At 41.7% G+C, this 26,248-nt stretch overlaps 2 protein-coding genes across 3 annotated transcripts; both read left to right on the top strand.

Moving 5' to 3' along the window:
- The first annotated feature begins 2,319 nt into the window (after positions 1–2,319).
- LOC101880943 (smoothelin-like protein 2) lies at positions 2,320–17,473 on the top strand. Its single transcript, XM_031053732.2, has 9 exons — positions 2,320–2,712; positions 7,247–7,331; positions 8,059–8,301; positions 8,989–9,042; positions 10,872–10,947; positions 12,959–13,129; positions 13,741–13,858; positions 15,173–15,324; positions 16,008–17,473. Exons 1-9 carry the CDS (start codon positions 2,320–2,322, stop codon positions 16,132–16,134), a joined length of 1,419 nt encoding a protein of 472 aa, XP_030909592.2. The 3' UTR covers positions 16,135–17,473.
- Positions 17,474–20,211: 2,738 nt separating this feature from the next.
- On the top strand, positions 20,212–25,679 carry TEKT1 (tektin 1). Of its 2 annotated transcripts, XM_005154393.4 has the most exons (8): positions 20,212–20,286; positions 21,083–21,289; positions 21,655–21,820; positions 22,093–22,221; positions 22,655–22,798; positions 24,040–24,262; positions 24,871–25,067; positions 25,313–25,679. In XM_005154393.4, the coding sequence occupies exons 2-8, from the start codon at positions 21,100–21,102 to the stop codon at positions 25,470–25,472; spliced, it is 1,209 nt and encodes a 402-aa protein (XP_005154450.3). In that variant the 5' UTR covers positions 20,212–20,286; positions 21,083–21,099; the 3' UTR covers positions 25,473–25,679. The 2 variants fall into 2 exon arrangements, with proteins under 2 accessions (XP_005154450.3, XP_030909536.2); XM_031053676.2 differs by lacking the exons at positions 20,212–20,286; positions 22,655–22,798 and having other exon boundaries at positions 20,985–21,289.
- Positions 25,680–26,248: the final 569 nt, after the last annotated feature.

Genomic DNA, 26,248 nt, shown 5'->3' with positions numbered 1-26,248 from the left:
ACTTTAAGCGTTCTGTGTATGTGGCAACCTGCTCTTATTAAGGTATCACCTGTTCATGGCAACAGTGTTAGCAAAGACAAATCCAGGCATGGCTTCTGTTGGGGTTCTGAGAGGAGTGAATTGACTGTCTTGGGTTTTAGTGGAAAAAGGAAGGGCCTCTAAATGGTGCTTCTGCCTTAGGAATGAAATCCTGGTTGGTAAAAGGAATAAGCTTGACCCTTATGAGTAACATGAGTGGTGATATAACTACATTAATGCTAGGTGTTGTGTAAATATTTCAATTTAGGAAAATGATACTGCTAACTTACATTAGTAACTTAGCAAAATTTCTAAGAACTGAGAGATGGAATCCAGGTCACACTGTCCCTGGGTATCTTTCCACTTTGACACTAGTAATACATTTAATCTCTCAAGCATTATAGACCTTAAGATGAAGCTGTCCAGGTGAGAAGTAATTGCAGTGACCCACAGGAAGGTAGTATGACAGCCCTCCACTTCTTTCTTTCCACTCAAAATATTTCAGAAAGGTAGAAACTATATTTGGCTTGAATTTTACTGAGTAGCTTCCTTGTGTTACAGTTTATCGCATTTGGGTTTTTCTAAGACACTGATCACTATCAGAAGTGTCTCTGTGTAAACCAACTGCGGAATAAGCCGTTATCTTTACTGTGCTACAGAATTAAGTTATGGAGCCCATGACTAAATCATCACTCTGATATAATTCACAGCAAAATATATCCCCAAAAAATCATTATTTGTATGCCACTGGTTAATATGCTGGTGTAAATGCGTGTTTCCTGAAATGAGGTTGTAGTAAGGTGTCAGTTACTTTTACCAAGTAACAAGCAACAGGGGAAGAGGAAATGGCCTCAAGTTGTGCCAGAGAAAATTTAGATTGGATATTAGGAAAAATTTCATCACTGAAGCATCACTCAAGCACTGGAACAGGCTGCCCAGGGAAGTGGTGGAGTGGCCATCCCTGAAGTTATTTAAAAGACATGTAGTTGTGATGTTTAGAGACATGGTTTAATGGTTCCCTTGGCAGTGCGAGGTTAATGGTTGGACTTGATGGTCTTAGAGATCCTTTACAACCTACATGATTCTATGATTCCTCTTTTGTACCGTTAATTAAGGAACACTCACAAGTATTGGTAAATGCCAAAGTGGTGTAAATAATCTAAGTTAACAGGAGGGGGAAATGAAACATGAGGTAAAATTACTTCCTCAAAGCCATGCACGGAACATGTGCCAGAGAGGACTAGTCCTGACTCCAAGTCATATTCTCAAGCCATGAGCAGACCTCCTTTCTTCACATAGGACTGAAGTATAATGGTGGAATATCTCTTTTAGGTAGCAGAAATACTTCTTTCGTGCTTGAGTTTGCCAGTTTGTTGCACGTGATTGATGAAAAGCTGGAGGTGATATTCCCAACCACTGAAATAGCAGAATCCTGAAGGGGACATCTGGCCATCATCTTTGATATCTACATGCTGATTTTCTTCTCATTCAGTTTATACAACCTTAATTCCTCTGAACACATAGAATTAGTCTAGATTTACACCAGAGATACACAGGATCTGGATCAGACCTTTGGAACTAGTTGGACTTCTCCGGGGAAGCTCCATGGAGGTACGGCAGCATCTGTATGCATAGAGCCCCTTGCAGAAAGGGCAGACAGCTCAAGCATTTCTGGGTCCTACCTTATGAGAAGCCATGTATCAGGTTGTATAACAGGGGGCCACATATGTGTATACCATTGTCCTGCATCAGGGAACTGGTAATAGCTGCGTCCAGACACGGGACGCATCAGCATGTGTGTCTAAAGGTGCATTCCTGTCTCTGTTCCCCCAGAGACAGCTCTCCTCTTCCTTACCTCGCTGCTCCCCCTCCAGGAAAAGATAAAATGTGTGCACCTTGGTATCATCATCCAAACAACCTGGGAAAAACCAAACACTCACCCTTCCTCTCCCCGCTCTGCCTCTTAACAACTCCTCACCGAACCCCATCCTTCCTTCCCCGCAGCACACCTCGCCCGGCCCCCTCGGGCCTCCACAGCCCCGGCAGCTGTACCAGCCGCTGCCCCCGCCTCTTCTCCCTCCCCCTTCCACCGCGCATCTGAAATTGCATCTCCCCGTCTGACGGAGCACACGCGGAGCAGCGCGGGCTCGGCGGAGCTCGGCGCCGGCGGGGACCGGGCTTAGGGCGGCCCGCGCCCTCCGAAGAGAGGTCAAGAAAAGCGAAGGCGAGAGGGGAGGCTGCCGACAGCGGCCCCGACCTAACCCGTGGCACCGGCCGCGCAGGCTGCGGTCACCGGGCACCATGGCCGGGGAGCCGGAGGACCCGAGCAGCCGAGAGGCGCAGAACGTGTGCGAGGCCCTGGGGCGCTACGAGGAGACACTGCGGGGCGCAGTGCGCGAGGTGCACGTGGACATGCAGGTGTTCAAGCAGGGCGTGGAGCGGCAGGTGGAGGAGGTGCTGCGCCTCGCCAGCCCCCTGGCGCACACCGTGGCCGAGCTGCAGCAGGAGAACCGGCGCTTGCGGGCGCAGCTGGAGCGGCTGTCCCGGCAGGTGGAGGCCCTCGGCCGGTCGGCGGGGCTGCCGCAGGAGTGGGAGGACGAGGCGGTGCGGAGGCCCCAGGCCGGGGGAGCTGCCTCTCCGGGACACGGCAGGTTCTCCAGCCATGCCAAGTTGGCTGTGACCGGCCGGAGCCAAGTAAGTGCTGGCGGCGGCCGGGGACTGAGAGGACGAGAGGCTGCGTGAGCAGATGCCTCGCGGGTGTTGTTGGGCTTTGCGCTGGCGCAGGGGAGCGTCAGGGGCATGGGGCTCTTTGGCAGTGCAGAGTCAAGGGGCTTTTAGGAGGTGCTCTGAGAAATGGTTTTGGTCTTGATGCACCCGGAGGTGTTCTTGATTACGGCACTGCTTGCTCACACTGGGATCCTGGTTAGTGTGGGAGCAACCTGTCAGCGTGGTTAGAAGTAAGAAGAGAAGCTGAGGCAGTCTCAGCTGTCAATGCATATATGTACAGGGACATCTGTGCATCTTTCTGGGCTTGGTTAAGGGGGGTCTGTGCGCCAGCAGTGCTGTTTGCCAGTTGACAAGCTCACAAAGGAGAACAGCTTAGCACAGAGCAGGCAGTAATATGTTTTCCTAAGATACTGACTTTGCATCCTGCAGTGAGGTGGTTTTGCTGCATGACCACTGTCCTGCACTGCTGCAGCTGGTCCATGAGAGGAGGCCTCAAGCAAGCTGTTATGGTCTCCACGACCTAAACTAGTACAGACACATTCCTCCCAGTGATAAAACTCTCTTTGCAGCGTAGTGGAGCCTTGTAACTTGGTACATGGAAGTCCTAGTTAGTAGGAAAATCATCTGGTGCTGAGATGTTTTGTGTAATACTTTTTCTATGTGTCAGGCCGTATGGAAAGAATTGAAAGCTCCTGTGCAATGTTTGACACCAGGAGGTGGCAGCCAGACAGTACATCATGATTCAGTCACACAAAATGGTCCGATAATAGAAACCCAGCTTTCACGGATGACAGCCTATTTTGTATAATCTTGATTAAGCCATGTCTTGAGGGGTCTTCAAGGCTGTGTGAAAAGCAGGTCTGTGATCTCTCCAGGCTTTGGGGATGGAAATTAAAAACTTAGAAATGAACTCATTGGTGGAAATGAGCGTGAAGTCTATTGTGGTCTAGCCTTTTTTGTGCCTACTGACTCAAGGATGGGCACTTAGGGCTTCCCACAGCTGGGTAAGTGGAAGGGTAAAGCTGTTGCTTGATGTGTTATTTCAACATGGTTGTGGCAACTGCTGCCCTTTTCCCTGTGTGACATGTAAGTAGCATACACCCAACTTGTAGATCTGTTCCCTCTTGTTCCATGAAGCCATCCACACTCGTTTGTATTGCAAGGAACAGAAGTGAGCTGAGCAACAGGGAAGGGACAAAGGGATGTGGTTCCTCACGCCATTTCACCAGCCTCATTGCCTCTGTGCCCATTGTAGTGTGTACTTCACACAGTGACTTCTCACACAGAGAAGTCTTGCATCAAGGTTATGGCAATATTCAGGTTTAGGTATTGGTCTGCATTAAAGCACAGAATGAGCTTTTGGAATTGGAACCTTCTCACTTTGGTTTGAGGGTTCAGGGAAGATCACTTAGGTACTGATAGTAATTCAGTGCCCTCACAGCAATTTTCCCTGGAAGGTTGGACAAGTTCCCAGGTTAGCATAGCTGACCGAGAAGGAATTTCAGTACTGAGAACCATGGGAGGTGTGGCTAGGGCTACACACACCAAACACATGCAGTGAAAACACGATTTTGTGGGTAAGGCTCTGATGTGGCTGTGCCCACATGGGTAAAGAGCAAGCCTTGGTTTCTGTGCTGGTCACCCAGATTCTCTGTAATGAAGAAAGTGTTCCCTCAGGTGCTTGCAATCTGTGGTTTATATGGCGACATGACTTGAAGCAGAGTACCGTAAATGACACTGTGTATGTTTTCAGATAAATGAGTACTCATGATAAAAACTGGTGATGATTCTAGCCTTAGTAAATGCTTCTATAAGTATGAGATACCAGGAACAGATAGTGCTGACATGGACATAATAGCAAATAAAGATGTTCTCTTTTGTTCCTGAAGAGATTTATTGGCCGAGTTCCTTTTTACTGTGTGGTTGATGGCAGTGTTTATCCCAACAAAAGGCTGTGTTCTGTTGCCCTCAACATTTCTAGCAAAATACTGGAATTGTATTGAATTACTTGTAAATTCAGCTCCTGAATTTTCTCATGCATAGAACCTTCTGACAAATATGAAAGTTTCAAAATCATTTGATTTTCACAGATTAAAAGTTCTGAAAACAATGACAGATCCAGTTTAGCAGCAGTAAGTTAGACTGTGCATATGGAAGCATTCTCTGTGAGAACAGCAGATGCTATAAAAATGGGAAGTATTTTTTTATTATTAGGAGAGAGAAATGTTATTTTAAAGAAGCTGTTGTTATGGTGATGTGTTGTGATAAAGTTTGAGGATTAGCTTTGCAGAAGAACTTACCATTCCTTTTGGGACTATACTGAGGAACTAAAGAATGCAGTTTTGTTGGATGTGGGCTCTTCTGAAAACCTGACTGTAATGAAGCCTCAAAATGGGAGAGATGCTACAAAAATCAGTGGAGCTTAGATAACAGAATTGTGTTTTTGCTTGTGAGAAAGTTCTGGATGCTTTGAACATTTCAACTTCCAAATCTAGTTTATTCTCCTTTCTTTTTAAATAAGAAGAAAATTAAAAGGAAGCAGAAGTTCTAGTATGAGATGATATACTGAACTTCATTATGGATTTGATTTGTAGAACTTGTAGTGTATCTTAAGGGAAGCTAACATGGTTGTGAAATGGACATTCGAATTTCCAGCTATCTTAGGTGCATCTGAAGCTTTCTTTGGAAGTCGGTGGAAATCTGTCAGTCTTGTTACTGGGGCTATAAGCACCTTGTGCTAAACCATGGTGTTGTGTTACTGAGTATCTGAGTGGTGATGGTGGTTGTTTAAAAAAGGAAAAAAAAAAGAAGTCTTATGTTTCAGTGTTTTAGACTCAGGAATGTCTTGGTTCATCATTCAACCTCCACGCTTTATCTAGTGGAGCACATAAGCGCATCTGGGAACATAGGCCCAACCTTTAAGTCAAGAGAAGGATTTTCCTTGACTTGACTACTGTAAGCATTTAGCTCAAATCCTGCTATGTGCACCTGTGTTTCAATGAAACCAGTTGGAGCTTGACACTTCTGTATCTAGGCTAGTTCAGAATCTAAGCCTGCAACTGTATACTCTGACAAAAGCTCTGTTTAGGCTGCCTTACTGTAATCTACTGCTAGTAAACAAATTCTTAGCAAGATCTCAGACCATAGTTACCAGGATTTGTCTGGGATTTGTACTTGAGGCAGTGAAAGTTCTAGTATCTCAAATAATGGATATTAACAGTCTGTGCACTCTGCAGCATCTAACACGAAAAAGTGCTTTTAAATAATCACGAAGTTGTGTTAGCCTTGCGTAGTGTCCTTAGCTAGTTTTGAGTAAGTGTAAACAGTAGACAAGGTCCGTGAAACTTGCTTTTCTTGATTTATCTTGGATTGATCATGATGGTGTCTGTATTTTATATGGGATATAGTTTTCCAGCCTATAAATAAATAAACCATTTGTGATGAAACTATGTAATAAATAACTAAAACTACTCTTTTTCTCTGTATTTCCTGTGTATGAAAAGCAGATACAAATTAAGTTTTTACATGTAAACACCCCACTTCTTTCCATTTCTGTTATGTTCTGTTGGTTTCATAATTACCTATAGTATAAAATCTTTTTCAGTAATCTATCTTAAGTCTTTTCGTCTGTCTTTAAAAACAAAATTTGTTTGGATTGAGTTTAAAAGAATTGTTGATTATGTTTATAAAAGCACATTACAGATTTACTTATTTATTTATTCATAAAATCTTTTTGCCCATCTGGTAGTTAAATATATGTCTATAATAAGTTGAAATTCTGAATGGACTTTCTGTTGCGGAATTTCACTCTGCAGCTTGCATGTGCTGCTTTTTGGAAACTCCATTTTTTAACTGAAGTAACTGTGTGTCTGTAAAGCACTTTCTTAGGTTCCCATGAAACTGGATAAATCTTACGATTTTTTGCACACACACTCAAGAACCAAGGGGGGAAGAAAAATTCGTGGCTGATTTTCTGGAATTGTATTGGCAATCATAGGGAAAAATATGATGGTTTTCCCAGAAATGCTATCCATACAGAAGCTGCAAATTTTAATGCAGCTGTAAAGTTCTAGGATTACATTTAGTTTATGTAGTGCTTTTATAGTACATTATCAGAATGGTGGGGTTTTTCTGCAACAAACAGAAAAAACCTGCAGAGCATCAAGTGTTTTACGTAATCTCAGTGTCTCCTCTATTATGCAGTCTCTTCTGTGTATTGCCTTCACAGTGGATTCTGATATCTAACAAAAGTGGAAGGCTCTTCCTAAGTGCATGGGGTCTTTGAGGACAAGCATGTGAAAACTGATACAAGTCCTGCATTGCCAGTGCATAGTTTGTAGGTTTGGCTCCTGGAGTTAGATAGTTGTTCCCTTCTTGTGCTGTCGTCACTTCTTGGTGTGTGTTTCTGGATACCCACTTCTTGGTGTGTGTTTCTGGATATTCTTCTAACTTTTGCTGCTGTTTGAAATTTAGCTGTCATGTCTCTTGTCTGTTCTGACAGAGTGTAGATCTGGATGAGTGCCACAAACCTGAGTTCAGAAGAGTTTTTAGTTCTTCCATCACTGAAAATGGTCATCAGTCTTCAGGTAACAGGGCATGAAATGAAATAGCAACACTTGTAAAATAACTTGATCCTGGCAGTCATACAGCAGCCCTCAGATGCTGGAAGCATTAGATTCTGCTATGGTTTCAGCATGGGTATTGTACTGTAGCACTGATACAATTTATTTCCTAATTAGGAGTTTAACTTTTAAACTTTATTGTTAAGTGTGCTCTATGGTGTTTCATGAATTAGAGGTGACTACTGTCACATTATCTTGGGGCACTAATGATTATAAGGCCTGCTATCCTGGGTGCCATTGTAGCCTTGCATCCCAAAATATTTTGCAAATCACCTGCCCACATCCATTACCCTTAGGTGGAGGAAGAACTTGCTGTCTCCATTTTAGAGAAAACAGGCACACAGCATTTCATAAAACCATGAAAAGAGCAATAATACTAACTCATAACCCACAGCAGGTGACTGGGGGTGGGAGATGCACAGAGGAAAGGAGGAATTTAGCAAATGCAGCTGCTGGAGGGTTAATAATCTGGAGAAGTTGAGATTCATGTAGGACAGGTATGATTGCTGCAAGGATCACTTACACTAGGGTTGTTTCTACAGCATGATGTAAATGGTATTAACATCCCACAGGGAGAAGTAGGTGCAATAATTACAATAACTTGTAAAATAAAGTTGTTGCATGCAAATTGTTTTTTTAACTTTGTTACAAATCTGCAAATAAATTTACTTCCTCTCTCCTTCTTACCCAGTAGGTCAGGCAAAAGTCTCCCATGAACTGACATCTTTTGACATGTCAGAGACAGCCCCTGAAGCCCATGCCCCTGCAGTCACCTTACAGATGCCCCACCTTCCTGTTACTGCAGTAACCAGGATACCAGAGAAATTTTCAGGAGAGACTGTTTGTTCAACAGGAGTAACTAATGTGTCTGCTGGCCTGCTGGGACAGAGCAAGAGCAAAAATGCAATGGCAACGAAAACTTCCAACCAGTCAGGTAAGAGAGACAAAAATAATTTGTTTGATGAAGCTGTGACCCATTTCTTTACTTGAAGCAACTGGTGCTACAGGACTTGTCCTATGACTTAGTGGTACTTATGAAACTTCACTTCTACGCCACATATCCCATGGTGGGACACCCTGACTTAGAAAATTGTGGGTCCTAGATTCAGCTTTAGGCTGTAATGTCATATATGCTGAAAATTTTTGCTGCCTGATATAGTTGAGTTCATAGTACAGGCTATCTTCTAGCTCAGTTACTGAATAAGTATCTCTTCAATGCTATTTTAATGAAATTCACGGGAATTTTTAGTACTGTGAGACCTGAGGGCCTCTGAGAGTTAGGCAGGTATTTAGCTAATGGGCTCAGTATTTGGAGGGAGGAATGATCAACAGCAGACTGACACATACACACAAGTCAAAGTGATTTCAGAATTGTACTTACATCTTAATTTAGTTAATTTTGATGTGTTTTAAATAAAGCTCATTCATATTGAAGTAACTGTATTTCATGTACACTTAGTGATGGTGACATTTACAGACCAGAATATAAGTATTGGTCAGAAATTGGAGAGACATTAGATTGAATTGCCAGCAAGAGAGAGGGATTATTTGCACATTGTTCTTTCAACTTGTATTTTATTAAAGCAAAGCCTCTCTTTATCTTTTTTTTCTGCTGTTTCAGTGAAGGCCTGGAATTCAAGTATGGTGACAACAGTGGGTTCATCTGCTACTGGAGGTGAGTGTTCTTATCAGCATGTCCATATGCAACACAAATTGAGGGGGATTCCATGTTCCATGTCTGGGAAATTCAGATCTGAGCATATAGTTCCAATTAATAGGTACATGGTAATATTAAAATTGCTAACAAGACTGAATGCAGGTTCAGTTTCCCAGGTATTATGGAAAGTTGTTCCACTATCAGATTCTCAATCCATTCAAAGCAAGGGATACTTGTCCTTGTTTGCACAGAAGTGTGCATGTGTACTGTCAGGTAATCTCTGCAGTGGAAACAATAGGTGCCAGGAAAGTGTGGCAGAACACATTCTGAGCAGTGAAGATTTCAGCTGACCAAGTGAAAACTGTGCCTGAAATCAAGGTAATGGCAGTTGGAAAGTGGTGAGCCCACCTTACGGATGGTGAAGCAAATTCCTTGAGCAGAATAGTAGTAAGTAGTCTTCTTCATGTATCTATGTGTCAAAGGACAAAATGCCTTAAGAATTTTCAATTTCATTTAAAATAGATGAGTTGAGCTCTATCTAAAAGTATTTTCAATTGATGTCACTGTCTATACCATATCCTGGCATTTCACAGTGGTCTCAATGTCAGTTTAGCAAAGATGTAGCTCAGCTAGAATGGGGGTCACCTGAGATTTGCATAACTTTCTGGCATTTGTTTGTGGTCCCAAATTTGTCACATGTGTGTTGGCATTTACTAGGGCATTTTACATGAGAAATTTAATTGATCTTTATTCCTTCTTAAGTAGTGGGGAGAGTTCGCATTTTCAGAGAGTCTTGTTGACAGTAATCAGATTGGATTGCTTCTAAGATGCAGTCTTTCTTCATACATAGAAGGAGCCTTCAGTAAATGAGTTGCTGGCTTATGCAACAAGTTCTGGCTTTAGTGCATTAAAAATGGGCAAGTCACTCTGTTGCTGTGCATTTACAGAGCATAGCTGGCCTATAAGAGGCAAAGCACAAAAAGTAGAACCTCTGGAGGATGTGATGGTCTGAAGCCATCTTTGCAACCCTTGCAGTCTGTTCAACTTTAAAACATTTCCTGGTGAAAATGAGGTAGTTTAAATTATGCTCTCAGTTATGGCAGACTTCCTAGGGCTACTTATGTCTACCAGAATGACTACTGCAAGATGAGCTGTTTCTTCTATTCACTGGAATGTTGTCCATGGTAGCGTACCCTCCTCTTGAGGTCTGCACAAGGGGCAGAAATGATCACAGAATCATAGAACAGTTAGGGTTGGAAAGGACCTTAGGATCATGTAGTTCCAACCCCCCTGCCATGGGCAGGGACACCTCACACTAAACCATATCACCCAAGGCTTCATCCAACCTGGCCTTGAACACTGCCAGGGATGGAGCATTCACAAGCTCCCTCGGCAACCCATTCCAGTGCCTCAGCACCCTCACAGTAAAGAATTTCTTCCTTATATCCAATCTAAACCTCTGCTGTTTAAGTTTCAACCCGTTAACCCCTTGTCCTATCACTACAGTCCCTAATGAATAGTCCCTCACCAGCATCCCTGTAGCCCCCCTTCAGACACTGGAAGGCTGCTATGAGGTCAGTGCAGTTTTATCAAAAGCATCTTCTCACAGCCCTTTCTGGCATGTTTATACCATCCTTGCTGCAGGGGACTGATTTTGCAGGGAGATTAAACCCCTTGGGAAGATCCCTTCCCAGTTTATTAGGTCAAACTAGAAGTCAAACAGGCCTGTAGCTGTTTGCTGTGGTGACTGTGTGGCTATCTCAGAAAATGGCTTGGAACTGTACAAGGAAAGGAGATAAAACAAGTTTCTGCCCTAATGTATTTTTGTCTTTCCTGCTTTTATACAGAGAATAGTGCTTCTGTCACTAAATCTGACTCAACTGTGAGCTATGGGACAAGTAGTGGAACCAAAACTGATGAGAGGTATGCATTTTACTTCACATTTTGTTAGGCCATTGTGGTCAGTATAGTCTCAAGGGACAGGTGTTTTGCTGGTGTGGAGGACAGGTGGGTCCCAGATGCTGTATTTTAAGTGTTGAATGTATAATTGTATGTTAACCTACTTGCCCCATTACATTAACCTAGTTAATACATTCTCTGTGTGTACTGTGTCCATCAACATGTAAATGGGCATACTCCTCTTAACAACATTTCTGCTTTCAGGGAATAACCCATCAATGACTACTGGAATAATCACACTACCTGTACTAAAACCATCCTAGTGATGTACTGTATAGTAGTAGGTTTTGTTCAACATGGCAGTGCTTGAATCATAACCTGAATTGTCTCAGGTTAAACAGTTCCTTATTTCTAGCCATACCTGTAGCTGGTGTATCAAGTTATCTACTGATTGCACTTCTCATGTGAAATCAGCAATATGCCCTATATAAGATCCTATATGTCTAGCTTCAGGACTCTCTAAAACCCTCGCATGACTGCCCTTTTGTGCCTCTGGTTCCTGTGTTAGTGCCATATCTCAGCTGATCCTCACAGCTTTCTTTGCATGACACATCTGGTAGGCTATGTATCAACATCTCACCCATGATTGAAGCATTGGATAGCCTTAGCACTTTTGGTTCCCTTGGTTTTGGGAGGCTTCTTCAGGCTGCCACTCCAGTGCACCAAGGAACAGGTGAGTTCCAGATGCTGTATTTAAGCCCATTAAAGTTTGTGAGCTTTCCTGAGGGCTAAATGGAGCAGAGATGGGAATGGATACAAATATTCTGTAGGGCGATTTTAAGCAGCCCTAATTGTGGATTCCAGCACTGTTACGGAGTTAGTCAGTAAAACTCTCAGTGTCAGCAGTGGATTTTTGTTAGGAGGAGCAAGTTGTCAGGCCCTTTGAAAATACTTGTTAAAATACTCATCTATGTTGAAATTTGTACATTGGGCTTGTTTTTGGAAACCAGAGCATAACTGCCATCAAATGTCATTAGTTTGGCTAGCCTAGAGTTTAGTTTGTGTGTAAAAGCATTGCTGAGGACTGCTGCACATTCTTGATTAAGTTGGAGTCACAGTTGCTTAGTATAGGATTACATGATATCACAATTACTGCTGGCATATCCAGGTATTCTCAGCATGCAAAATATCCATCATAAAAAATGGGAGTGCAGCTAATTTAAATTTCTTAAATTGGGCTTGCATCTGCCTTGAAAATTATGCCAAATTTGTCATTACATTTCTTCTGAGTTAGTTCCAACATCCACACTTTCATATTTGAGTCATGATACACTGAGCACCCTAGAGAACTTGCTGTCAGATCTGACCTCCATCTGTATCAGAAATTAATGTGTGACACTGATTCAATGCTCTTTGCCTCAGTGGCAAATGTGGAACATTTCCAAATGTGTGTGACCTGTTGCTGGTGAAGTGGTTTACGGCTCAAACACAAATTAGAATATAATCCTATATTTCTCGGTCAAATGACCAGCGTGTGGTCAGCAAAGCAACACTGACCCAAGCTCAGAATTCTGTGTACTCTAACTAAAAAGTTGAAAAGTACTTTCTGAATTACTCATCAAGTTCCAAATTTAAAATGTAATTTACCCTCTCAGGAACTCCAAAGTTAGTGCTGCTCTGGAGCTGCAGTGGGGCTGGTTTTGTCTTTTTGGTTTTGTGGGGTTTTGGTTTGGTTTTTTTTTTGCTGTTGTGTTTGCTTTGTTTGATTTTTGTTTGTTTGTTTGGGATTTTTTTTCTGTCTTTCCTTTCTCAGAGATGTTGGATTGTTGTTCTTGGCATTTGTGACTTGTCCAGCTATGTCTTATTTGTAAAACTACCTTTGATTTTTACTTAAATTGCTTTTCACTCATTCAGGTCCCCTTGAAACAGCTCTTTTGTGAGGTTTAGAGTAGGCAACAGCTGGATCTTTATGCTGACTTCTAGCAGCACCAAGCATTTTGTTTAACAATATACTTTCCATGTTATGTTTCTCCAGTGCCACTGACAGTTACTGTGATGTGAACCCCAGCTCTCACTCCTCTCCTCCCCCTGTACAGCGCCAAGTTGAAAGGAGGCGAGAACTGGTGCGGTCTCAAACGCTCCCCCGGGTTATAGGAACACATGCCAGGAAAGCGCTTTTCGAGAAGTCTGAACATGGAGCTGGAAGGTTTGTTGAAGCCTCATCTCCAGCATGGGTTTGTTAATGGGAAAATAATTTGTCGATTACCAGCAGAGGGCAGCTGGGTGAGAGGACTTGGGGTTTGGAAATGGATGATCTTAAGGTCCTCTCCTATCATCCGATGTCTCTCAATGTAGGATTTTGAGCTAAGGGACAATATGAGGTCATGTGTAGCTTCCCTGACTTCACAGACTGAATGCTGGGAATTCACATCTGTACATTCTCCTGGCTTTGAAGGTGTTCAGCAAGTGCCTTTTATCAGGAGAGAGTGCTGTGGAAGATGCCTTCTCTGTTATTAAAAGAGACTAGGAATAGAGTGATTTTGTGTTGTCATTCATTAAGGACTGAAAGCATGGACTGTTCTCTATGTACCATGTTGGGGGTATAATTTAAATATAAGAGACTTGGAATCAGTCCTGGTGTTAGGGAAATGGAAATTAGTTTTTCTTGCAGGACCAAAAAACTGAGGTTTCAGCAAGATGGTTCTCAAATATCACCCAGACAGGGGCTGACCTGGGCAAGGTTGTGTAGATGGTGCTTACAAGTAGGTTTAAATTTTTCTAGAATGTAATTTAATCTGGTCTCTGCTAATTTTCCAGAGGAAAAGGTGAATCCAGAGCTAAGCTGAAGAGGTCGCAGAGTTTTGCGGTTGCCAGCGCTAGCAGCATTAAACAAATTCTGTTAGACTGGTGTCGCTCAAAAACCATAGGATACAAGGTGAAGACACACTGGCACTTTCAGCTCTTTCTGTCTTGGTAGAGTTTGCCAAAAAGTGTACTCAAAAAGTGCATGTAAAACATACTAAACAATGAGTTAACTTGCACAAGGCCATCAAGTTCAGTGTGGGTAACACAAACATCATGGTTTGCATGGGCAACACTTCCAGACAGGGACTGCATGAGTGAGATTCTGTATGTCTGTCAAAGCAATGCATTAGTGTTTATCTGAAAGCCTACATTTTTCTGCTTCTGGATAAAGACTTCAGTATACACTTGCATTTTTTTCTTAGTTACAGGCTTTTGCATTCTCATTGTATATGGCAAGACCTGAATGACATTTTGCCAGTATGTGGAGCCTATGGCCCTTTTGCTACACAGCAGACCAAAGTACCCTCTGCTGGTATTGGACATGTGAATTTGTAGTAAATAGTTGAGGCTGTATCACACAGTGGTAGAGAGCTCATTTCTGTGAGGTAACATCAGTATAGCTAAAAGAATTCAGCAGTCAAGATTTTAGGAATTTTTCCTGGCCTTACACTGAAATTGCCAAAGTAATTTCCATGAGAAAGAAAATTATTTGTGTGTGTAATATGTTTTTCAGACTTATTGTCAAATCTGCATTATTATTGCTGAACTCTAGATTATAGTATATGCAAGCAGAACTAGTGAAAATTACTGTTAGTTGCTTACCAGAAAAGCTAGGGCTTGAATTTTATATGGTGGCAAAGTAGCATGAGGCAGGAGCCCACATATGTTTCATTTCACCGTGGCAGTGGAAAGTAACAATAAACATTTGTTCTAAAACTCAGGTTTTGCAAGAGGTGTAATGCTTCCTGCATTTCTACCTATCTGTGTGTAAACAGACATTGAATTGGGCCTTACTGAATGCAAAGAAAGCAAGTATAATCTTTAGTGCTATTCACAGCCACAAAATGAACTGTTCTTCAATTATAAATGCTTTACAGGGATAAGCAGCATCCTTAGTTTTCACAGATACTCAGCTGATGCATTGGGCCTGCTCCAGAGCTCACAGTCTTCCCAGTATTTTCACTGGAGTTTGGATCAGGCACCTTGGCTCTGTGTCTGCTTTGCATCTGGGCATTGCAGGCAAAAGTCATTTATGTGTGTGCTGTTTTTTTCTCAGAATACGAATAGTGTAATGGATATACTAAAAGGGAAAGACAAACCATGAAGCCTGTGCTCTGTTGCCTTGGTTAGTGGGAGAGGACAGAAAATTTCAGTAAGCAAAAGCAGTTGCACTTCCCTCTTCACCCATACTACATTAACATGCATGATTTTTTCGTTATGACAGCACATTGATCTCCAGAATTTCTCCTCAAGCTGGAATGATGGGATGGCATTTTGTGCTCTTGTGCATTCTTTCTTTCCTGAGGCTTTTGATTATAATAAGCTGGACCCAGCTAATCGCAAGCAGAACTTTGAGCTGGCCTTCACCATGGCTGAGTGAGTATCACATTAGATCTCTGAAGTGCTTCCAGTTCAAGTCTAATGCATCTTGGCAGCAGTGAAGAGTTTAATCATTCTTATAGATACTATATCACTAGCTTACATGTGTCATGCCAAAAAAAGATGATAAAGCCTTGCCTAGAGAATGCATAGGACATGAGCCTCAGCAGTCTGGAGTCAGAGGTAGTTTTACCAGGCACAGAATTACTCACTGGGAACAATCCACAGCTACATGGGCCTTCATTGGCACATTTCATCTCTTCTCATGTTTCCCTGTTCTTTTGGAACTTCGTATATAATAACCAGAAAAACTCAAAATTTGCAAACTTGCATGACCCTGCTTACTGAGAATTGGACAGCTGAATGTGAGATTGGGCTATATGCTACAGATATCAGGGATGTGAATGGCAGCCAATGAAAAACAAAAGGCCCTACAGGACTTTGGATCAGATCCCAGTACAGAAGAGGGAAAGAACCGGAATATTCCATGGTCACAAAAACAACAATCTCTAACCTGAGTTTGACCATTTCATAGTAAAATGAAATGCTGCTGATAAACCTCAGGATTACTTAAATGCTTCAGTGATGCTCAAATCAGAGCAGCAAATGCATCTTGGCACTGGTTACAGGCTTCAAGATTTAACTCTAGATCTACTGTATCTGTTTTATCATTACCACAGGAAAATGGCTCACTGCGATCGTCTGATAGAAGTGGATGACATGATGCTGATGGGTCACAAGCCAGATCCCATGTGTGTCTTCACATATGTCCAGTCTCTATACAATCATCTACGACACTTTGAATAAACCCATCGACACCTCTGGACTGAAGGGTTAAGTACACTGCTAATGGAAAGAGTGGCGTTTTGCAAATGGAACACTGTTATTTCTTGCTTTTTACTGTCCCCTTGCTTACATTCAGCTGTGTGGCTGATTGAAGTGTTGCTGAGCAATGCCCTGAAGTGTTGCATCACATCAGTATTATTTGTCAGTAATAAAGAAATACATTTTAAAGAGGCAAAAAACATAGGGAAAAGTAACTATGGTGCTAGTAGCGGGTTGGATTTTTAATCTTCTTTAATTTAAAGGTCACAGGAAGCTAAATTGCTGTTCCTGTCTCTGTTAGGCTAGGGACACAGTCTTATGCAGTGACAGTAACTCTGCTATGAACGTGTTCCCTCTTAAAATTCAGGTAAAAATCCAGAAAATAGCATCTTCAATTCCACTTCTCTGTTAAGCATGGCACAAAATAAATAGCAAATGGATGAGGAAAATTCCAAGAGTACTCAACTGCTAGGCCATTATTGCCTCTCCTCCAACCCTAACCCCCACTGTAGCATAATTACATGTATACATCAAACAGGCATTGTTCTGTTCTCTTAAAGCTGAACAAGAACATAGCCTCTTACCTGCTGACTGGGGTGACATATAACTACCATGTTGCAGAACAACATTTGTCTGTAATGGTCAAATCTAAAGTGATTTGCTTAAAGGCTTGCTGAAACCTCTGCTTGCAGTACTGGATTTATTTCCTGATTATGAAGAACAGCAACAGCTGGGCTCTCCTGTGTATAAGAGTGTGTTTGCATGATATAGAATAATGGGGAGGGGGGGGAGTAACAAAGTACAAAATCCTCTGAACACTCATAGTAAAAGCAAGACTGTGATGTGCTTTGACCTAGACTCTGGGGGAAAGCAACTCTTCAGTGTGCACAGGAATTAAGTCTTGATGACTTGCTCAGTCCTCATGCTGACTCAGAGGTGGACAGGCAACATGCCTAGAAAGTATGAAAGGTGGGAGGTTTGAAATGCCTTAGACTAATTTCCCTTTTCAGTTAAACCGGTGTTAAAACCACAGTGCCTTAGGATTATCCCAGATATACTGAACAAAAAGGTCATGTGTCACCCTTTTTGGTTTTTTTCTTTGATAAATCAACAATTTTGTTTTCATAGTGAATGTTAAAAATAAAACCACTAAAAAGGGATACTTCAGAACAAAAAAGAAGCTTTTTACAAGTATTTCTACCCTAAGAGCAGGCTCATAGAAAGTAAACACTGAAAGCCATGAGGCCTCTGCTCATGGTAGAAAATGTTTATTAACCTGCATTTGTGCTTTTTGTAGATATTTATAAAGATTCATTTGGCTGTGTATTGATGACCATTTGTAATAAAATGTCAAATGCTCTCCAGATTTGCTGCTTCTCTTCAGCATGAAGGGTTTGTAATTTGTCTTTAGAATGACAGGTAACAAAGTAAACTTGGTGAAAAAAACTAGAGCTTTTCCTCAGAAGCTCATCAGTCATGATGCTGTGTGCTCTGAATTTCAGTTTTAAAAGTACATAAATTTAATTCCATTTAGAATAGGATTTTAGTTCAGTCTCCCTTTCTAGTGAAGTTTACTTAAGAAACCCTGACTGAAGTAACCACTTTCGTCAGCAGTCTCAGGAGAGGAAAAAAAAACAAACCCCAAACTCCAAAAATTTGCAAAGGTAAAGTATAACTTAATGTGAAGGTCTGGATCATCAAGTTCTGTTTGAAGGGTAGCTAAGCTGTTGCTATGACACTATGGAAACAGTTTGAAAGACTTAGTATCTGAAAGATACTAGGTCAAACTAACAGGATCCTTGGTATCGTTGATCTTACATCTTTAGTCCAAGTGGACAGAGGTTGAGTGGGCTGTTCATATTTGTCATATGACTTAAGGGTTTGGCTTTGTCTTGAATGACCATAATTCTGAGAAGGAAGTGTGCTCCTGTTGCTCCATGAAATGCACCTTGAGTATAAACACACTGTACTTGTGTTTTGGAGAGGTGATTAAAGTAAGCATGATCAAAAATCTATCCACAGGTGGCACATGCAATACACATATTTGCATTCTTCCAGCAGAATACTTTCAGTTGACTAGCAGAGCCAAGTTCCATCATAGCTATAAGAGGAGAAATACTGGCTTTATACATCACATTCCTTCAGAGTCCCAGGTCATGGGTGATTTTCCTGTCATGTGAATGTTAAAGACACATATAAATGGTTGGCCAGTTCAGGCCTACTAGCATATTACAAACAATGACATTATTGCCAATTCACCAGGGGGGCAGGGGTGTGTGTTAGATCTTTTCTATGACTTAATTTGCTGTCACAGCTAACCAGAAGCTATTTTACAAGTTGGGTTTTTTAAGTCTTTCCACTTCAGAGAGGTGATGGTAAAGATACCTGGTGCTTGCCAGCAAACTAATGCAGGGTAGCAGAAGACTGTAAGCTGAGTTTAACTGCTGGTGGTTTGCATGCAAGAAGACGAGGGAGATGGTGCTATGACATAATTTTAACCTTGACTATGAGATTGTATGATTATATGGACATTAAAGTATGCAATGTTTGCCCCTGCTGGATTATTCTGCATTTAAGAGGAAAAAAAAAAGTGCCAAGAGAGTGTGTGTATATATGACAGCAAATGTGTTCAGCATGAGTGATAGAGTGAACAACATGTTAAGTCGGTATAGTATATGTTTTACATAGATGGACTGTTTCCTGGCTTTTCTACTGTTTCTGCACTGTATCAAAATTCAGTACTAAGGTGATTTACTGCAACTTGATCCAACTTTTAAAGGCCAGATCAGTTCGTTCTGTACAAGATTTTCAAAGTAATCGCAGCAGAGACATAAAGGACACCAGGGCACCCACTTTTTAAAATGATGTTTGTGTACAGCTTCCCACAGCAGGGAAGTCCTCCTTGGAAGTACAGTAATTGTATGGATGCCTTTCAACACGTTTCCCTTTGTGTGACATTTCCAATGAGGTGTATGCTTGAACCATTGCAAAACTCTTGGATATGTGTAATTAGGTATAAAGATAGCCCACATGGTTCAACCTGTCATTAATTTAAACCTGGCCTGGTTTGCAGAGATAGTTTTAAAGTGTCCAAAATAAAAGTTGGCATTGCTTTATGTAAGGTGCAGTTAAAAGTCACTTTTAGTTCTGCTAAAATAAGCTCTGGGTCTAGATAAAGCCTCAGGGGCATTGACACAGAATCACAGATAGTTTAGGTTTGAGGGGACCTCTAGTCCCTTCCAACTAGAGGAAAGGCCATCTAGTCCAGCCCCCTGCAATGAGCAGGGACATCTTGAACTAGATCAAGTTACTCAGAAGTACAGGCAGCTTGGCCTGGAGTGTCTCCAGGGATGTGGCATTTACCACCTCTCTGGGCAACCTGTGCCAATGTTTCACCACCCTTGTAAAAAAAAATTCTTCCTTTTATCTAGTCTCAATCTGCCCTCTTAAAACTATTACCCCTTGTCCCATCACAACAGGTCCTGCTGTCAAGTTTGTCTTTGTCTTATACACCCCTTTTTTTAAGTACTGGGAGCTGCCCTAAGGTCTCCCCAGAGTCTTCTCCAGGCTCAACAAGCCTGGCTCTCTCAGTCTGTCTTCATAAAGGATTATTCCAGACCCCAGTGAACACTGGAATTCAGACCTGTTACGCAGTCTGCTTTACAATTTCAGGAACATTGAAAGCGGGCAGTTGATGCTGCAGTATCAGCTCTCCCACTTCAACCCGCTGTCACAGCCGTTTGGATGACCGTTTAATCCTCTGAAGAATGAGACTATCTGTGATGATTTTAGTGTATCTAATACGGGCCATGGTGACGCATTTAGGTTCCAGTCTCATTAATGCTGGTTCATCAGACCCCTCTGCAGAAAACATGAACCGTTTCTGCAGACTCAGGGCTTCAGCCGCCTCCCACCGGTAACGGCCGCAGCTCCGCAGCCCCAGGCCCTGCTCACCCCGTGCGGCGGCCGCTGAACGGCTTCGGGCGGCTGGGGCGGGGCGGGGCCCGGGGCCGGTGCCTGCCGCCGGGCGGTTCTGGTGTCATTTGTCTCCGGATTGCCCCTGTTCCCTGGCGACCAGCGCTGCAGTCAGCCGCAGGAAGGCTGCAATGATTTAGCCCCTGAAAACCATTTGAGGTAAGCATAAAACTTTGGTATGTTGTATGACTCATGTTGAAGGATCAGTTGTAAAATCCAGGTGTAAATTTGGTATTAACACTTTAAAAGGAATTTTATTTTTTTTAATGGTAAGCTAACAATGAGGAATTGCTTTAGGGTTGGTAACTACAAATGAATTACTTTATGATGGTATCGCCCACAGTGAGGGTCAGGACAACACCAGATACTGGGTTTTCAGAACTGAAGCTGCATGCAGGTCTGTGGGTCTCATAGGAATGACACTGGGGATTGCTCAGCTTTCAGAACGTTTTCAGAAACAAAATGTTCATTGTTTTCTACCACCGCCAACCACTGCTCATCATTTTCAGTTTATTATGAATCATTCTGTCACCTGCCTTTAATTTGCTCATATTGCTTTTAAAGCTTTGGAATGTTGCTGAGAGTACATACAGGTATTAAAACTTTGTGGAAGACAAACTAATAATGCAGCCTGATACATACTCTGTGACTCATGGTAGCCAAAGTAAACCTTGGTTCAAACTAGCTCCAAGTTCAGATCTACTCAAGTCATTAGAGATCTTTAAGTTATCACGGAAATGGCTGCACTTCCTGCTCCAGCTGTTAGTGTGCCAAAAATTACTGCTTTCAGCAACTTATTTTAGTATATTAATAATTAAAAATACTCACTGGGGAGAAAGAGAGGGGGAAGTGTTATCTGGACCAACGGCAGGCAGAATGTACAAATCAAGAGACAGTCCATGGAAGTATTGCTCTCTTGTACAAATAGTTGCGTACTGACCTGTGTTATTTCCAGAAACTTTCTACAAAACAATGGCCAGACTGTTGCAAGCTCCACCCAAATTTCATCCCTCAGAATGGGACATTGCAGCCAGGATGCAGTGTGCCAGTACAGAGTCTCTGAAATCAAGATCAGAGCGCATGACAGCTGAGAGTCAGAGGCTGCTGGCTGAAGTAGAAAAGACAACTCAGAAAACCCAAAGTGATGTCAACAAGAAACTAGGTAATCCCATGTATTCTGCAAATGTCAAGATACCTTGAGCTATATGTTTCAGGAAGACTTAGAAAATCAGTTGCTAGTGAATAGGAGCATATGTCAATGTCATGCTCTTTGATTTCATGGGAAAACTAAAAATATGTTATGAAATATTTTGAGGCAGACTCTTTATTTTGTAACACATAGATAAATCACACAGAAAGCTATTCCAACCAAACTTCCTGACACAGTGTTGCAAGACTGTCCACACATCAGCCTACAGCATTACATGCACTCCACTATAAAATAAGTCTATTTTTAGACCACCCACAGTGGTCTCACATGTAGAGATGGGCTTGTATTAAAACCTGTTTACAATTTTCATTCTGCAGAGCAGAGACTGGAAGAAATAAAATTCTGGAAGCAAGAATTAAGTAACAAACATGAAGAAGTTGTTAATGAGACAGAGTTACTGTTAACATTCAAGACTCGCCTGGAGAAATCATTGCAGAGCTGCAAAGAGCCACTTGTCATTGCCCAAAAATGTCTCCTGAACAGGTGAGATGAAATCAGAGAAAAAGCATTCAGGGAGAGAAGAAAAAATAATCTAGGTAGTCAGCCTTTAACAAATAATAGAAAAGGCTGTAAATTAAGGACAGTGGAGTAACAGTCTGATAGAGGTGTTATAACACTGGGGAACCCAGGTCATAAAGGAAAAACTTCTATGTGGCAAGAAAGAGTCTTCAGTTTGGAAAGCTGGGCTTCATAATTTTTTGTTAGCTGCAGGCATTTCAACAATGGGGCTGATGGGTTTTCCTCTTTTTGTTTAGGCAGAGGAGAGTTGGGATTGACTTGGTGCGTGATGAAGTGGAACAGGAACTGGTAAAAGAAGTTGAAATCCTACAGGGGGTTATTGCTTTGCTTGGACGTATGTTGGAACAAACTGATGAGCAGATCAGGTACAAAGTGTGTAACTGAACACTGATAAGCTGAAAAGTGGGACAGACATATTCCTGAGAAGTTGTTGGGTCAGACTGAGCACAGGTCCAAAGTTACCTTCAGTGCTAAACAGTTACAAGGAGGTCAGTCCTAATTCATACCATTCAATCAGTAATGTTGAGAAGTTCTATTTGTTAGAACTCAAAAGTACTTGCACAGGACACCTGGTCTTCTTCTGATCCAGTCCTGTGCTTTTAATTCCGATTGGAATTGTACCATCAATGTACATAGAGGCAGCCTCACACTCTTGATTTTGGGACTTTGCAACTAACTCTTTGTACATTAAGAATTCCATAACAGCATTTGTATTACTTAACGCATATATGCATGCGTGTTATGGAAATCTGTAAGTGCCTACACGTTGGCTTAGAGTCTGGTTGTTTCTCCTTCTAGACTAAACCGTTCAGCAAAATACAACCTGGAAATGGATCTGAAGGACAAGTTCACAGCTTTGATGATTGATGATTACTGTAGTAGCTTGACAAACAACACTCCTGATACCAGATACACTGATAATGCATTGAGAATAGAAGGAAAGTAAGTGGTTATTTAGTTCAACTAACAAAAGGTAACTATACAGCCAGAATGAGCTGTCTCTGTAAATAGCAAGATTATTTGTGTAAAACAGACTATATCTGTCCATCATCTGTCTGTTGTAGATTGGGGTTTTTTTTATACTTCTGTCCATCACTTTAGTATCTATCTGTGTAACATGTCTGAAATAAGCCATAATAATCATGTTCCCATGTTCCCATGTTCACTAACAGTTTTTGTGGCTCACAGCTAAGGAAAATTCACACATTACTTAAACCCAGAATATATTTCCTCATCCAGCTTCCTCTCCTCTCCCAGGGTGTCCTAATGGGGAGAATGCTGGACTGGGACACCCAGGATGTAGAGTCAGTTTCTGACTCCGTCACTAACCTGTCAAATGCGCCCCTTCTGTATGGGCTAGTTAGTGTGAATGGTTTAAATAGAGAAATAGCTACCACAGAAAAATTGGCTGAGAAGAGGAAACATACTGAGAAGGCAGTGTGCAAGAGACAGTCTTACAAGGACACTACAGCCTCTACAAGAACAGACAAACTCAGAACACAAGGAGACTGACTGCTCTTGCTGCTGGTGTGTTAGCGTGCATCAGTAACAGGTTGGATAACTCAGGCTACAGGCAGAATGGTCTTGGCTGTTATATGCACATTACAATTACAGCTTTATATATCCACCCAATAAAACAAGGAACCCTCTGAAGAACTTTCCAGACACCTGACACACTGGTGCACAAGTATGACCCTCTAATCTTGGGATACAGCTGGGGGTTGGCTTCCCAACTATTGCTCCAACCAGGTATTAGAAGTGACTGTCTTACAGGCAGTGAACAGTGTGAGAGAATAAGTGAATGTTCTGTGTCAATAGTTACCTTTGATTAATAGTAACATCTGAATAATATTATTAACAACAGCTTGCTTAATGCAAGTTGCTCTAAGAAATATTGTTTATAATCTATGTTTCCCTCACAACAACATATTACTTTACCAGGGAAACGTACAAAGCTGGAGTGTGATTTTAGCAAATTAATTTCCATTCTACCCTTGTCTACTTCATTCCAAGTTGCTTGCAACATTTGTATCTGTAGAATTCCCAGCACAACTAGCACTAACTGGGACATACAGTTAACAGAATTGCTTTGTTCTCAGTTTTGTGGAGTAACTATAGATTTATGAAGTTGCAGAGGGTTTGATGGTGCTGTTCAATGACCTTTTATTTTGAATCTCTTTCAGATTTGTTAGCCCTGAAGACTGGATAGATTTCTCAAATATAAATGTTGAAAAGGCTGACAAGCAGCGAAACAATTCTTTGGCATTAAGGGTGCTTATTGATGGCATCCTTTCACAGACAGCGAATGACATATGCAAGCAATGTGAGATGGTGAATGCTGCGTTTAGAAAAAGGGTGAAGGAAGTCAAGGATGCCAAGCACAAGCTAGAGACACTCCTTGCAATGGTAAGTGGTGGGGGACAGTTAGTGATAGAGGCCATGGGCTTGGATTATCTGCCAGTTTTCTCAATCCATTTGCCTGAGCTACTTTGCTTTGAGAATTTTACCTTCGCAATCCTGGTAGCCCCTGCCACTTCACATACCCCCAGAAATGTTGTCTTACATTTTCTCAGCTCTGTGCACACCACTAGAGAGATGAATTTCTGGAGTCACATGATGTAGGTGTTGCTATAGACATCAGTAAAGTCGGGATTTCTCTTGTGATTTTTAGTACATGGGGATCCTACAGAATTTTCAGGATTGTAATATAAGAGCATAATAACTTATAAAATCAAGGTCAATGTGCTTGATATTTGATACATGAAAACTGAGTGTTAATATCAAAAAATAATTGCTGAGCATAGATCTCCAGTTTCACTCAGAGGAGTGTCACCTGCTCTCAAATGAAGGAATCATAATCCTTTCTGACCTTTGTAAAATATCCTTTGACGAAATAACATTTTAACGTAATGAGTATTATAATTTTATTACTATAACTAACTATTAAAGATGTTGACAACTTTAACCATTGTAAGAGCCAGTGTGCAGCACTTCCTTCTGTTGGATTTGTTAAGGTGATGGATGAGATTGCCTCACAAGAGAAGAACATTGCAGCCTTAAAGCAAGCAATTGCTGATAAAGAAGGACCTGTTAAAGTGGCTCAAACCCGCTTGGAAGCAAGAAACCATCGCCCCAATATGGAATTATGTTATGACACAGTGGAATCCAGGCTGAGAAGTGAAGTTGAAGAAATTAAAAGAAATATTCAAAGGCAAGTGGAAATGGGCAAAAGAGAAAATCTAAGGTATAGATTACTATGTTAATGAGTCAAAGTAAATTGGATCCCAGCTACTCTCCCTGAAAGGCTGGAAAGGGCAGGACACTTTAAAGGAAGCTGCATGTCTCTCTGTGAAGCCTCTTCCATCTTTTTTTTTCAATTCCTTAGAATTCTTATCTCATATGAACAAAACCTATCATTGTGTTTTCAAGTAATGTCTGTCTTGTTTTCCCTGTTAGGTTAAAGGATGCACTAGCAGAGGCTGAGACAGAGCTGAAAGCTCTGAGCCGACAACAGCTTTCCTTGGAGGAGGAGATCCAGGTGAAGGAGAATACATTGTACATCGATGAAGTGCTCTGCATGCAAATGAGGGAGTCTGTTAATATTAACAGCTTCTGAAGCCATCACACTGGGAGACTGTGTGCTCTCCAGAGAGTCATTTCCTGCTGAAATTTTATTGACAAACATCCAGATTTATTGGTTTGGCTCAATGCTGTCCTGGTTCTAGTTGTGCAAGATCATTAAAACACATCTAGTACTTACAGCTCTCTGTTTTACAGCTATCTATCTATGCTCTAGAACACCTGATGAAATCTCCCACTTAGTAATAAAATCCCAGAATCAGAAGAAATATCCCTTCTGCCATGTTATGTATCATGTGTGCAACCAGTGGTATCTTTTGCCATTGAAAAGTGTAGAAACTGTGGAAGCTAGAACAGGAGTCTCCTCATAAGTCGCTTGTTGGAAGCTGGGTTAGTGGGAGGGATGAGTAGCCATGGAGTTTTGTAGCCATGAGTATGTTTTGTTCTTAATATCTGCTGTTAAGGAGGCACAGGCTGTATATCAAACTTAACAAGTTGTAGAGACTAGTGATACACTGGATAGTGCATCTGACTACACCTGAGTCAAGATCAAGCCAAGGCTGAGTTTGGACTAATCACTTCCCCAACCCATTTCTCAGTTTCCCTATTTGTAAAATAGAAACAATGAAATGGGCTTCATTGGTAAGGTGTTTGATGCTCTGCAATGAGAACTACTGAAAAAATGAGAATGGCCTTATGTTCACTTGAGATGCCCGTAAGGGTGAAAAAGGGCTCACTGCTTCCTTTGGTTCTGGCAAGGAAAAACAAAGTAGGGACACCAGTGAATGTGTAAGACATTTGTGCACTGCCAAA

Source organism: Melopsittacus undulatus, chromosome 13 (assembly GCF_012275295.1).
Source record: "Melopsittacus undulatus isolate bMelUnd1 chromosome 13, bMelUnd1.mat.Z, whole genome shotgun sequence".
Taxonomy (NCBI): Eukaryota; Metazoa; Chordata; class Aves; order Psittaciformes; family Psittaculidae; genus Melopsittacus; species Melopsittacus undulatus.
This window is presented reverse-complemented; position numbering and strand designations above follow the sequence as displayed.

Coding starts and splice junctions, on each gene's coding strand:
- LOC101880943 (XM_031053732.2), top strand. CDS start 2,320: ATGGCCGGGGAGCCGGAGGACCCGAGCAGCCGAGAGGCGCAGAACGTG. Junction 10,948..12,958: donor GGAACCAAAACTGATGAGAG/GTATGCATTTTA, acceptor ATGTTTCTCCAG/TGCCACTGACAGTTACTGTG. Junction 13,859..15,172: donor CAAAAACCATAGGATACAAG/GTGAAGACACAC, acceptor TCGTTATGACAG/CACATTGATCTCCAGAATTT.
- TEKT1 (XM_005154393.4), top strand. CDS start 21,100: ATGGCCAGACTGTTGCAAGCTCCACCCAAATTTCATCCCTCAGAATGG. Junction 21,290..21,654: donor TGATGTCAACAAGAAACTAG/GTAATCCCATGT, acceptor TTCATTCTGCAG/AGCAGAGACTGGAAGAAATA. Junction 24,263..24,870: donor TAGAGACACTCCTTGCAATG/GTAAGTGGTGGG, acceptor GGATTTGTTAAG/GTGATGGATGAGATTGCCTC.